This window comes from Electrona antarctica (assembly GCF_951216825.1).
Source record: "Electrona antarctica genome assembly, chromosome: 19".
Classification (NCBI taxonomy): domain Eukaryota; kingdom Metazoa; phylum Chordata; class Actinopteri; order Myctophiformes; family Myctophidae; genus Electrona; species Electrona antarctica.
The window spans coordinates 14,979,948-14,994,255 of NC_136800.1; the positions used below are offsets into that span (position 1 = coordinate 14,979,948).

Consider the following 14,308-nt stretch of genomic DNA (forward strand, 5'->3'; position numbering starts at 1 on the left):
ATTATTATTATTATTATTATTATTATTATTATTATTATACAGAGACTTGGTGTATTCATAGTTAGATACTGTGTACTTATATGTGTACTACACTGTAGTACACTACAGTAGCCTACACACTGAAGACAAAGTCAGATATAAATCCTTGACCAGAAAGAAAAGACATCACAGGGGAGATTCACCCCCAGAAAACCAAACTTTTTGTTTTCATACCACAAAATAGGAAATGTCTGGAATCGCTGGATTCTGCAAACTGTGGGAATACCATAGTGTTATGCCTACAGTTTCCAGTAGAGAGCAGACGTGAGACCGAGTGGTGTGTGTGTGTGTGTGTGGTAAGCCTCAAATGACAACCATAACAAGTTAACAACCAACATCAGTCTGAAATCATCAATCCCATAGCCCAAAGGTTCGGGCAACGATTCAAGTGTTTGTTGCTAGGATACTGTCCAGATGTGTTCTAATTGACACTGACAGCCTGTAAATTACAGGCTGTAATTCTCTCTAACTCTAACTCTCTAACTCTCTCACACACACACACACACACACACACACACACACACACACACACACTCACACTCACACACACACACACACACACACACACACACACACACACACACACACACACACACACACACTGTGTGTAAGAATATTACCTACTTGCACAATGTAGACAGGTGACAATTGGTTGATGCTTGTTGCACGTCTTTAAAGGACAACTTTAGTTTTTTTCAACCAAGGTTCATGTTTTAGGTTTTTATTAGAGAAAGTAAAAGGTAAGTGTAATTTGTATTTAATTTGCTGCTTTCTTTCGTTTTAGGGATTTTAGCTGTTTTTGACAGAGGGGCGGGGCATTCGAGCACAGGGCTATATATGTATTTCTTTACAAAATGTTATAGCGATTTATTTTTTTATTCTTTACTATAGTCCTACTAGACTCCAAGAAATTACATTTGGCCACAAAAGATCACGGGATCTACTGAATGTGTCAAACTGGCATATTGAGCCTATGACACACAGTGTGGCTTCCCCCCAGTAGGTTACCTTCACATTCAGTAGATCCTGTGATCTTCTGTGGCCAGATGTAATTTATTGGGGTCTAGTAGGACTATAGTAAATAATAAAAAAATAAATCGCTATAAAATGTTGTAAAGAAATACATATTTAGCCCCCCTGTAAAAAACAGCTAAAATCCCTAAAACGAAAGAAAGCAGCAAATGAAAAAAAATTTACATTCATCTTTTACTTTCTCTCATAACAACCTAAAACATGAACCTTGGTTGAAAAAAACTAAAGTTGTCCTGTAACATTTAAGAACAGTTCCACACACACTGTTATATACAAAACTGAAAACCATGTGATTGTTTTGTCGTTTTGTTTTGTTTTGTTCTGGTTGTTGGGTGTGGTGTGTAAGACAAATAGGGCCCATGGGGGTCTTTTGGAAATTTCTGTTGCCATGGTGACAGTTGGCTGACAACTCTCAGCAGCCAATCACAGCACGACAGACCACTCTGGCTGTGGGATCTAAACTCTGCCAGCTGTGTGAGGCGCTCCAGCTCGAGCTCCACGCAGTTCTCTCTTTTGTACGTCGTTGTGTAACTTGTGTACGATCTGCCGTACAGTCGATAACAAGCGAAATAACTATTACATTATTATTTGTTATCAGCCTAATATAAAATGGCGGATAGCAGCTTGCTTCGTGTTATTGTCATAGTCTTTTCGGTGCTGTTTTTTATTGCAGCTTTAGTTGTTAATGCGCTGGCTGGAACGGGCAAAGGTGAGTTACATGTTTAAATCTGTTGTTTTCAAGTCAACTGTTAATTCTTCAATGTTGGTCGATTGCGATTCTTTTCCATGCATTTTCATGCTGCAAAATATCTCAGATCGCTTTTATAATCTGCCCAGTAATGACTCATGTTTAAGGAATATTTCCAAATTCCAGGAAATAAGTGTTTCCAGCTGTTTGTTATGGTTACAAGCGAGGCCACTTTACTTCACATGTCTCCTCCTCCTGGATGAGGGGAACGGAAGAGCTGACCTCTAGGAATAAAACATAGATAGAATAGAAAACTAAATAGAATCGAATGTATTTGGCTTAAGTTATAACTACTTGCTTTCAGATCCTGTTGAAGTTGGTTTTACGAAATAAATGACAGTTTAATAGTCAAGAGTTTTTTGTTGTTGTTTTTTGGCTTATTTTCCATAATATCTAATTTACCAGTGTGACTGAATGTTCTTTTGTGTGTAGCAAAATCTGTCTGGTTGTACTAGACCCACAAGGGTAATGTGATGACTCATATGATCCTGACATCTTCAGGGCAGGCCTCAAGTATGTGACTATGTGGTGTTTGTCAAGTTTGATGTGGTCTCTGCATAATGGTTTATATTGAATCTCAACCGAAACCATTTTAAGGAACTCTGTCATTAGAAAGTAGGCTGGTTTTGGTCTCATGGTCTGACTGGAGTTCTGCTTGGAAATGTTCCTTAAAAGGCAACATACTGTCGTTTCTCAGTAGACAAACGGAAGCGAACCTTTTACTTAGGTCTTGCTACCGTATATTTATTTATTTCCACTGACTTCCATCAATTTGAAATAAATAATGGCTGCTTCATGGAGTTTTAGTTGCTCACTTTTATTTGTGTCTAAAAGAAAATCTTGTTAGATCCAGTCATGAAGACCTTTGCAAGGAGAATCCTGGATTCTCTGCTGCATTCTTCAGCAACTCAGTCGTTTGCTGCTGTTTTTCAGGTCATTTCCATTCCACTACCGGTAACGTGTCAGCCCGCTATGAGACACTCATCACCCCAGCTGGCTGGACCTTCTCCATCTGGGGCCTCATCTATACCTGGCTGGCTGTGGCAATCCTATACATATCTACGTTTCTGTGCAGAGGGTGGGTCACAGATGAACATACTGGCCCGCCGTGGTGTCGAGGTCCATTATATATTCTGCATTTGAGCCACGGACAATCGGACATTTAGCCTCTCAGACCCAAAACTTGTCTTCGAAGTTTTTGTTGTCGTTGAATAAGATGTTGAATTCCATCGTGTAGACTTCTTGTAAATTAAGTAATGCAGATGTTTAACAATAATTTAACTCTTGAGAGCGTAAAATGGTAGGTATGTCTATGTGTTAGTCTGTCTGTGTATATGTGAGTCATGTATCAGTTTGTGCAAAAATGAAAAATAAAATGATTGAAAGAAAGAGAGCGTAAAATGAAACCAGGTTTCATTTTACACTCAAGAGTTAAAGATCTGTGAAGCTAGGGACCACCTGGAGGCTGGAACCCCCTCTACGGCCACTGGTGGTCCCCGGGCCACTGGTTGAAAACCACTGTATACATAACTACGTATCTGAGCAAACAGTGGCTCACCGTCTCACTGAGAAAGATAACATACCTGGCTTGCCTAGTGCCTACAATCCTATACACAACTAGTGTGTGTATCAATCTGTGCAGAGAAGGGACACCAATAAACAGAACAATGTAGGCCCAGAGGGTATTGGGAAATTAATTCTATTGTATTATACATTTATTATATAACACTATTTATTAGTGAATGTCTGACTGTGTGTGTGTGTGTGTGTGTGTTTATGCCCTATATTATGCGTTGTATTGCAGCTAGTTGACTGACGTACAGATGAAGTTAACATTCAGTCTCTCCAGACTGACGTACAGATGAAGTTAACATTCAGTCTCTCCAGACTGACGTACAGATGAAGTTAACGTTCAGTCTCTCCAGACTGACGTACAGATGAAGTTAACATTCAGTCTCTCCAGACTGACGTACAGATGAAGTTAACATTCAGTGTCTCCAGACTGACGTACAGATGAAGTTAACATTCAGTCTCTCCAGACTGACGTACAGATGAAGTTAACATATTGCAGCTAGTTGACTGACGTACAGATGAAGTTAACATATTGCAGCTAGTTGACTGACGTACAGATGAAGTTAACATATTGCAGCTAGTTGACTGACGTACAGATGAAGTTAACATATTGCAGCTAGTTGACTGACGTACAGATGAAGTTAACATATTGCAGCTAGTTGACTGACGTACAGATGAAGTTAACATATTGCAGCTAGTTGACTGACGTACAGATGAAGTTAACATATTGCAGCTAGTTGACTGACGTACAGATGAAGTTAACATATTGCAGCTAGTTGACTGACGTACAGATGAAGTTAACATTCAGTCTCTCCATCTAGTTGACTGACGTACAGATGAAGTTAACATTCAGTCTCTCCAGACTGACGTACAGATGAAGTTAACATTCAGTCTCTCCAGACTGACGTACAGATGAAGTTAACATTCAGTCTCTCCAGACTGACGTACAGATGAAGTTAACATTCAGTCTCTCCATGCACCTCTCTCTAGATACTGGGCTCTGTGTCTGCTGCCCTATGTCTTCTACGGGAACTGGTTCGCCAGCATGCTGATGAACATGATATGGCTGCTACTGTTTGACAGAGAGTATGGACACATTTTAATTATTTTTATTTGGATCTGCACAAAAGGCTATATTTGTATATATATTTGTGTATTTTCTTGTTTCGACTGTAGGACAATAATTGACTATATAATGTGAATTATATATAATGTGCATTCTAAAGGTCCTATTTCTTTCGCTATGTAATATGATCTCGCTCGCTGTGGTAGGAAAGATAATTGAATGGAATGGTTACCATACGTTGCTAATTTGAGTATTGGCCTGATTTACTCTTTGTAGTCTTTGACTTGTAAAACAGTTATTTATGACAATGGCGTGAATAGATTAATAATTCAAAATATAATTGAGCCTAATGCATACTATGATGCACTTGGACACTGTCTGATTCTGTCTCTCTGTCTGTCTCTCTCTATCAGGATGATGGGGGCAGCTTTGTTTGTTTGTATAATGCTAACACTGGCAAATTACAGCACTGTGTTCTTCTGCTGCTATGCCACCAATTACTATGGACTCTGGCTGCAGAAATACTATCCCAAAGACCTGGCCTGTCTCCGAATAGTGGTACGTGTCTGTCTTTCTATCTGTCTGTATGGCATTCAGATAAACTGTACTGCACATATGTTATGTCACTGTCTGCAAGTTGTATGGTATGCAGATGTACTGTACACAATGTTATGTCACTGTCACATAACAATTGCAGTTTGAGTTGCAATATTATAAACACCTGGTACAAATATTATGCATTTCCTTCATTTAATACTATTATTACTAGTTGTAGTAGCAGTGGTAGTGGTAATGGGACCAAAGTGCAATATATGGGTTCAACTCACCTTTTCGATCACTACTGCCAACCCATGCAGCCTGTTGTGGATGTTCATGTCTTCAGGTCCAGAATGGACTGGCCCTCTACGCCACATGGACGTCCATTGCCACTCTGATCAACTTAACAATCGTTCTCCAACTGTGGGGTGTGGAAAAGAGCACGGCGGCCACGGCCTCCCTGTGTATCTTGCTTGTGGAGCTGGTGGCATGGTGAGTGGGATGAGATGTGACCATCGGAACAATGACAACAAAAGAATGATTGCCCTGCCCCTGTCTGTCCGTCTCTTTTATGATGTGTCTGTATAGGTTCATCCTGGAGAACTGTCTGCTGGACCGCTGGGTGCGTTACATTTTGACAGTCTACCCGGTGGCAATCGTGGCTTTGGCGGGAAATGTAGCCAGGCACTACCACCCATCTGACCCCACTCCTAACTCTGTCTTTATGGGTGAGTTGTTTGAGAAATCAGGTTTTATGCACAACAAGGTATTAAATCCACTGAATAGTATTAACCCCACCATTGACCCCTCAAAGTAATCTCATTGATAAGAAATTCAGAGAATAAAAGAATAAATAAACTTAGTCTACAACACCATATACAGTATATGCACTTTGTTTGACTGATAATGTATATTCTATCAATATATATATATATATATATAAGTAGTGTAGTGTAAAATCTACCAGTGAATATATGCATGCAAAATTGCATTTATATCTATTGCCTTTGAACAGATATATGTATCAACAGTGGATATGAGACTGTCACTAGTAGGTATCTGAATTTAACTGCTTTATGTCGATAACATGGTGAAGTCTCACAAAAAACACAGGTAGAGGAGGGGCTGTGCAACACAGAATGGAAGTTGGCAGTTATGTCATATGTTTCTACTTTCTGGTTGGCACCTTCCAATTACCTTTTCTGATGATACCATTTGAACTTTCATCGTTCTTTTCAGTGATACTGCTGCTGCTAGCGTGTGTTCTCCTGGTGGTACGGATCATCGTGGTAATCTGGAAACGCAGGAAGCAATCTCTCTACTTCTCAGGCCATCAGCCAATGTTGTCACCCTGTGACGGAGGCAAAAGCAAGATCTTCAAATAGAGAACACTCTTTTCTTCTACACCTATCTCATTTATTCCACCCCAGAGCCATAGAGTAATACAGAGAGAGTTGCGACATTGAGGGGGAAGAAAACAGCCCAGTCACATGGTTCTTGTACTGCGTGAGCCCATAGACTCCAATGCATTCCGTAAACGTCCGGTGTCCCTATTTGCCAATAGAAGTCTATGTAGAAGAGCCGCCATTGGACTGGCCCCATGAAGTGAACAGAGTTGTCGTAACTCTGTGTTACTCTATGGATCTGTTCTACATATCCTGCCTTTCCTGCTCTTTTATACTTCTTGTGACCTGCTCTTCATCTCTTCTATTATAGAAGATGTTTTCATTTCTAAAGGTGAAGACTGACTTAACAGTCATGTTACAATAGGAATGACTTCACAATACAGCACTCTAAACACAAGCTGCCTAATATTTAACCACCGCAATTATTTTTGGTCATTGTAATTTTATGCTTATGCTGCCTTTCTTGTTGGCAATTTGTTGGAACATAATAGACAGTTCTAGCTTAGGGAAATTAACAACAAACCTCTACCTTTTTGGCCACCATATCCACTTTATATATTTCTCAATATTGTCTTGTTTTACTATCTACTGAAAGTACCAATAGTCTAAATATCGAATTGGTAGAGTTAAATATAGGTGTACTGTATATAGATAACACTACAGTTTTCTACATAGCCCACAATACATTCTACTAATCCCATCATGTAATGTAGTCACACAGACATAGTATGAAAACTATTCAAAACTCTCTTGAGAGTCTGTGCGTTTATCAATTATTTTTGTCCTGTGAAGTGTTATTTAGGCTTGAGTTTAGCCATTTTAAAAGTGTTAAATCATTGAAACTGAAGGAACAGTCAAAATATCCATATGGATACAATCTTCGAATCATGTCTACCTCACAGATATTTTTATAGAGTTGTTGGAGACAGAGTGACTGTTGATAGTTGTTCATACAGTACTTATATACTGTAGAAAGTTTACAAAAACAGGCACATCCAAAACCATTTTTTTCTGAACTGCGACCATCCACCCAGATTGTATTTCATTTTTTATGTAGGCCTACTTAGGCAAACGGTAGGAAAACCTAGCCGCAATTTGCAACTCTAGATTTTTTTATAATGGGATGAATCTAGAGTTGCAATACCCTCCATTGACTCCCCACTCATCATTTTGCGTTTGCGATCTGCTTGTCTTAAACGACGTTAAACTCACCAACATTGCAGCTGTAGTCCAAGCTTGAATTATTCTCTTTCAATCTGCCGAGCTTGTTTTTCATAAAAATCCCTCGTAGACATGTTATGAGCTACTTTCTGTCAAGAAGAAGAAATGTTGGAGTTTGGAAGCGCTTGTTTGTATTAAGGGGTCGCGCTGCTGCCTCCTGCATTATGTGCAAATGCGAAACAGATGCATGCAGGGACGTTCAGTGACTTACGACGAGCGCTTCCAAACACCAGCACTTAGAAAAATAATCACTTGCACAGAATTTCTTGACAGAAAGTAGCTCATAACATGTCTACGGGGGATTTTTATGAAAAACAAGCTTTGCAGATTGAAAGAGAATAATTCAAGCTTGGACTACAGCTGCAATGTTGGTGAGTTTAACGTCGTTTAAGACAAGCAGATCGCAAACGCAAAATGATGAGTGGGGAGTCAATGGAGGGTATTGCAACTCTAGATTCATCCCATTATAAAAAAATCTAGAGTTGCAAATTGCGGCTAAGGAAAACCATGAAGAAAACAGCATAGGGGAAGCACAGGAGGAAGTGTGCAGGCCCAGCAAGGGCGAGAAGAAGCTTAACCACTACATGCACCAGTTAGCTTTTATACACTTGAGTATTTTCACATTGCCTTGCCATGTACCAACTGTATACTTTTATACATTTTATATCATTGTGCTCATAGTATTCATTAAAAACCACAGGGATTATTACAAATGTCTAGTGTACTGTTTGTTGTCATAACTATTAGGGCAACTGTTCTAATCCACAGTGGGTTTTTTGTGCACTGGGTTGTTGGTCGTTGGCATTTATAAAATGCTGGTACCTAGGATACCATGACCCAATTTTGGATATAATTCAGATGAGTGAAAAAGAGTCCACTTCCTCCCTTTATTATTATTACACCTTTTATGCTCCTTTTATAGGAGAGTGGAGAGACACAGGAAACTAAAGACCAGGGGGAGGGCCGAAGGGGAGAGACTCACTAGGAGCATAATTATGGTCTGCAGTGTCAGTGGAAGAGTATACTTTTACTTCTTTAGTTCCCATTACTAAGGAGGGAACTAAAGTGTAATAACACCCTCATGTTATGAATCAGAGAATGAGAGAATTTTTTTGAGTTAAGATATTTTACCAACATTCATCTAAAGACTGAGACAATAAGGAGCAGTTTGTACTTCCTCGGCAGTAAGGTTACTTGATTACCGAAATGGATTTATTAGCAGTGTAGTGACTGATTTTGAGGGCCTGAGAAGAATTCTGGTGTGCCCCCGGGCCCCTCTCATGCCCCAAATACTCTCCCTTTTCTATCCATCCATATAACAGACATAATAACCTTCATTCCCTAGAGCTGTGATCTCTGGAGATCTACCAGCTGCTTTGATCTCAGAGTTTCTCCCGCCACCTGTCTTCAATCAAACTGTCAGGTGTGCATTCACCACATGCTCCTACTAAAGTCAGGGAATATTATCAGAACAATGTCCAATCTATCTGGGAATAAATTCAATAGAGGGTATGCACATGACATCATCATACCCGGAAGATAAGCGGGAATGCCTACTGAGTTGTCAAGTAATACTACACACACTGCAATTCGAAACTGGCCCCCGTAAAATCTGAATCCCCCATCCACCCCTTTTCCCCCTCACTGTATATGTTTCTTTTCCCTTTTTACCTCCTCTATGATGATTTCCTGTTTTGACTATATAGACTATATAGACTATATATTAATGTTTTGATTAATTGAAAATGGTGGGCCATATTGTAAACAAGTGTAATGCTTTATGGTGTCGTCCACTCACTCACAGTTAACAGTTTTTGTATTGAGTTGTACTTGAAATGTACTGTAATTCTGCAAACTGTTAATACATCAATCAATCAATCGAAATCACATCACACAAAGATTATTAACGTACTACCACCTCTCACCACAGCAGGGCGCCAGAGATACGGAAGTAACTTATTCAGGACAGGAAGAGAGAAAAAAGGCGGAAGCAGTCTGAAAAATTGCATACTGCAACAACATCGCATCCATCACTAGCGGCTACTGTAACTGTACTGTCAGTTGTTCCTGGCTGTCACTTAATATCTGCATACATACCTTTTTATCATATTGTATTCACGCCGGTTATCGCGTCAACGATGTCCAAAAACACAGTGTCAGACCGGTTCAGGAAAGTAGACGTTGACGAATACGACGTGGACAAGTTCGTGGACGATGATGACAGCGGTGAGAACCAGGGCGGCCCGGATGAAGCTGAAGTAGACGGACTAATAAGACAATATCCTTAATTATTGGGTATTATTATGTGTTGCCTATTATTATGTATTTCCTTCTGGTTAACTTCACATGTGTTTTTTGCTTTACAAACAGAGCGAAAGCGCATTCACCGACTGCAGTACTATTTATGTGTGCTGACATCAAAAGACAGACACACGGGGAGGGGGGGGCGTTGAGTTCCAAAAATCATGATTTATAAAAGATACTTTGTATCAGCTTCTAACGAGACTAATGCGATGTAATACTGCATAGTGCAAACAAAGTGCTAAAGTTGTGTCGATTTAAACGCTGAGCTGTCAAGACTGCTCTCAGTCGCTCTCATTTGAGGCAGGGCGTGGTCCAGTTTCCCCTATTTTTCCACTATAATAATAATAATAATCAGTAGGCATATAATTCAATACACCAACGGTTTGTGAGCGTGTGTGTACACGTGTGTACACGCGCACACACCCCAATGGTTCTGTAACTTTGGCGTGGGGTTTGACTTGGTTAAATCATTCGATTCCACACTGTCTACAATTTACAAATTAGGCATTTAGTAGACACTCTTAATCCAGAGTGATTTACAGTAGGCAGGAACAATGCAAGGTAATACATCAAATACATAGAAAATAGTCATCAAGAGCTAAGAACCTAATATCTGTCTACAGATCCTAGAGATTGTACTTGTCACACTGACAAATCTCTAGTAATAACGAGGTATAAATACCACTAGCAGATGTTGGCATAAGGAGAAGAGGAAGATGGTTATTATTAGCCGTGACATCATTAAGCAAACCTTTAGCCAGTCCACCACATGTAAAAGGTTTATGGTTTACTTTAGATTAGTCACCTGAAGTCTAGTTTTCCCTTAAAATTGTATAGCAAAGGGACAGTCTGTGTGCTGTGGTTCCGTTCTGTATACACAGTTCTGTATGTGGTCCTCCTTGACTCATCTTCCAAGGGGAACTTGAATGCTGCTCTCCACGCAGTGCTGAAGAATCCTCCAATCAACACCAAGAACCAGAATGTCAAGGTACAAGTCTTATAGAACCACAATCTATACCTGACTTAATATAGAAACCGAAAAATGTCTGTACCTGAATCACATAAGATGAGAACAGCGACTATTAGATATGCACATTAAATACATAATCAGTTGTAGTAAGAATTGTGATAATAAAAAATCTTTAGGTTTGTTCTATTTTTTAATGTCTTTGCCCACCTTTCTCTCTCTCGCCATCTCTTTCTCTGTCTCCACCTCTGTGTTGTCTCTGTGTGTAGGACCGTGCGGAGGCCTTGGTTTTGAAGGTGCTCAGTAGCTTTAAGAGCAGTGACATCGAGAAGGCTGTGGGCTCGCTGGACAAGGCAGGGGTAGACCTCCTGATGAAATACATCTATAGAGGGTTTGAGAAACCATCTGATAACAGCAGTGCCGTCCTGCTACAGTGGCACGAAAAGGTATGTAATGTGTGGATGTATAGAGAAGAGAGACCAATATTTCTAAATGGGGAAAAAAGGGGGGGGGGGGGGGGGAAGTATGAATAATTTGTCAATTGCAGTATTGATATGACATATAGCCTACATTGAATGTTGATCATCATTATCCACTGTTTATAATTACGGTATTATTTGTCTTGGTCTGTGAAATGTACTCTTATGATTTCCTTTATCTGCCGACAAGCGACAATCTTGGCTGAACATCTAACCTCATAACTTTGGGTGTGTGTGTGTACAGGCTCTGGCTGTCGGAGGAGTGGGCTCTATCGTCAGAGTTCTGACCGCCAGGAAGACAGTTTGACCGTCAGAGAACAACCCCTCACCAAGTTACCGGACCTACCTGAAACTACCCAGTTTTATCCTCTAAATACAGGAATGTGACTTTTCATTGTCCCCACATTTTCTTTTTGTCTTTTTTTCATTTGCGTACATGTGGGTGAGGGTGAGGGTGACTCCAATTTTATTTTCTTCTGGCACCCCAGTTATTTTTTACTTTATGTGCTCACTGTGGCAATCACATCCTTTGGATTGAGGTGTATATTGTACCTCTATCAGAGGGCCTGATTGAGACCAAATGGGGAGGTGCTGGCACCAACCCCCCACCGTGGATGGCGTGGGTGACACGGCCGGCAGTGCAAAAATAATGGCACATTGTTGTGCTTCGCTCAGACCTTCGTTGTCTTCATCCAAGCCATCGGACATGCTTCACGCTCGGCTCTGAGCCAACAGATGGCAGGCTGCCGACATACAACTCTTTTCTCTCCTTGTCCTCTCACATAGTCACTGATTCCTGGGTCGGTGGGACCGAGAGGTTGTTCTTGGAATCAACTTCTCATATACGGTTATTATTGTTTGCTTTCTTTCAAAGAAAGTCATGAGAAAACAAGAACCAACCGAGAAACTGCAGATTATAATTTACCTTTCACCAGCATACACGCGCACACAAATAGCAAATGGCACAAATAGCAGCCTATTATAATATAATAAATGTGCACAATTGCCATTCTACTACAACCTGCAATAGAAACTAAACAGGCCTGAAGTAATGAGTCAATATACAACAAAAATGGCTTTCAAGTCTGCTATAAAATATACAGTAGCTTGTCTAGTAATGTCTACCTTTGTCATCAGTGGCATTAACAGCAGATGATGAAAGCTTACGGTGTTGAAACCAGTTTACTGGTTAGGCCTCATAGACTAGGCAAATATAAGCAAACTAATATTTGTCACAGCTGGTTCTGTTTTGACTTATACTGTAGCCCTCACGTTTGCAGAGGGAAAAATATTTCTCATACTTCCTGCAATAGTTGCCATAATTTACTGCATTGCATCGTCTTAATTCATAAAGTAATTGAAACATACCCTCATGTTCATCGTAACTTCAGCTACAACTTTGGTATTATGTTGGTAATTTTGTGGATCACCTGTTTGTCCAGTTTGGACAGACATGTTGCTGAACTCTTGTTAGTACTCAACGTTGGCTGAAAATATGTGACAATCGCACATGATATAATTATCAATATGGTGAAACACTCAACATTCTTAACATCAGCAGGCATTCAGTCGAGGGTTCAACAAATCTACTGGATCTGGATGGCTCTGGATAGATCCAAAACATTATCCACCTGGCACTGTACATAAGAGCTCACTGTAAGATGCACCATACAATAGGATGTAGAGAATCGGATTTGTATAACATGAGTGCGTGTGTTTCAGTGAGAGTGGTTGCTGGAGACCTACCTACGGCCTCATTTATAAAGTTAGTAAACAACCAAAATGGGGACAGGGTGGCATTCCGACTACGTGGCTTCCGCGTGCGGTTAGGGATAGCCTAGGATTAGTAATGCGGAATGGTGGGTGTAACCACCTGAAATACCCTACGATTTCGACCCTATTTAAAGATAAAGGTGAGATAAAACTTTAATGTTTTGATCCCATATCCACACCAACTATTACGTTTTGTGTGGGCACAACTAGAAATTGGCATGAGTTCTCCAAGGGTAAATACATACAGTATATATTTTTGAGGGGTGCTAGCCCCTCCTATGCCCAGCTTTCCGGGTTTGTGTAAACGCAAACATTGGCTTGTGATTGGCTGATCACCCCATAGTGACGATTTGATTGGCTGGGCAAAGTACATATTAAAGTGAGGGCAGAAAAGTGATTGGCCGGAATGACTTTTGTGATTTGATTGGCTGAGCATGGAATGTGATGTATGATAAGAGCCCCCCTCACTTCACACGAGTGGATTTTTTTTTATGATAATGAGACTCAAGACATGAGACTTATCTGGAAAATATAATTTATGCTTCTCTTGATAATGGTGGCATGTTGGGTATACATTAGGAGTCTTTCAGTAATTTCAGACGTGCTTATTTGAAACCACTTCATACACATGGTTTAGAAATCTGTGATTATCGTACATATGTTTCCTATGTGTCTATTCAGTGACTGAATTCCAGTCCAAGTGTTGAATTTGGGTTTTGTACAAATGAGGCCTCTAGGCTCTCGGAAAGTAAGCATTGATGAGTGGGAAGTTTGGAAATGTGTGCAAAAGTTCATGGGAGGAAATATTGCCTTATAGAAATGTCCTCGTTTTTTATGCTGTACATGTATTTGTGGGTGAAATAAAAAGCATACAATATTATGTTTTACTCCTTTAATTTACACATAAACCAAGTATGTTAAAACATTGGGTTTTACCCACAAGACACTGGATTACAATCATTACAATTTCAGAATTTACAGTAGCAAGACTTATCCGGAGCGACTTGCAAGATTTGAGTAGGTGACCTGAACACAGGTCAACAAATGACAGTGTAAAATGGTCAGGTAATATAAATAGCATCTTTTGAAAAATGGTTGAGAAATGACAGTTACCGTGTGGGGGTCCCTCTACTGTACTGTACTGGCACACCCAAAATCATCATA

The 14,308-nt window shown here is 40.1% G+C and overlaps 2 protein-coding genes across 2 annotated transcripts; both read left to right on the forward strand.

Annotated features, from left to right (window-relative positions):
* Positions 1–1,558: 1,558 nt before the first annotated feature.
* Positions 1,559–6,379, forward strand: LOC306943186 (uncharacterized protein; the record flags this gene model as incomplete). Its single annotated transcript, XM_079529392.1, has 7 exons — positions 1,559–1,780; positions 2,753–2,897; positions 4,382–4,477; positions 4,871–5,015; positions 5,341–5,486; positions 5,583–5,722; positions 6,234–6,379. Exons 1-7 carry the CDS (start codon positions 1,681–1,683, stop codon positions 6,377–6,379), a joined length of 918 nt encoding a protein of 305 aa, XP_079385518.1. The 5' UTR covers positions 1,559–1,680.
* A 3,195-nt stretch (positions 6,380–9,574) lies between these two features.
* LOC306912564 (actin-related protein 2/3 complex subunit 5-like) lies at positions 9,575–14,024 on the forward strand. Its single transcript, XM_079488895.1, has 4 exons — positions 9,575–9,898; positions 10,840–10,913; positions 11,162–11,338; positions 11,616–14,024. The coding sequence occupies exons 1-4, from the start codon at positions 9,760–9,762 to the stop codon at positions 11,676–11,678; spliced, it is 453 nt and encodes a 150-aa protein (XP_079345021.1). The 5' UTR covers positions 9,575–9,759; the 3' UTR covers positions 11,679–14,024.
* The last annotated feature ends 284 nt before the right edge of the window (positions 14,025–14,308 follow it).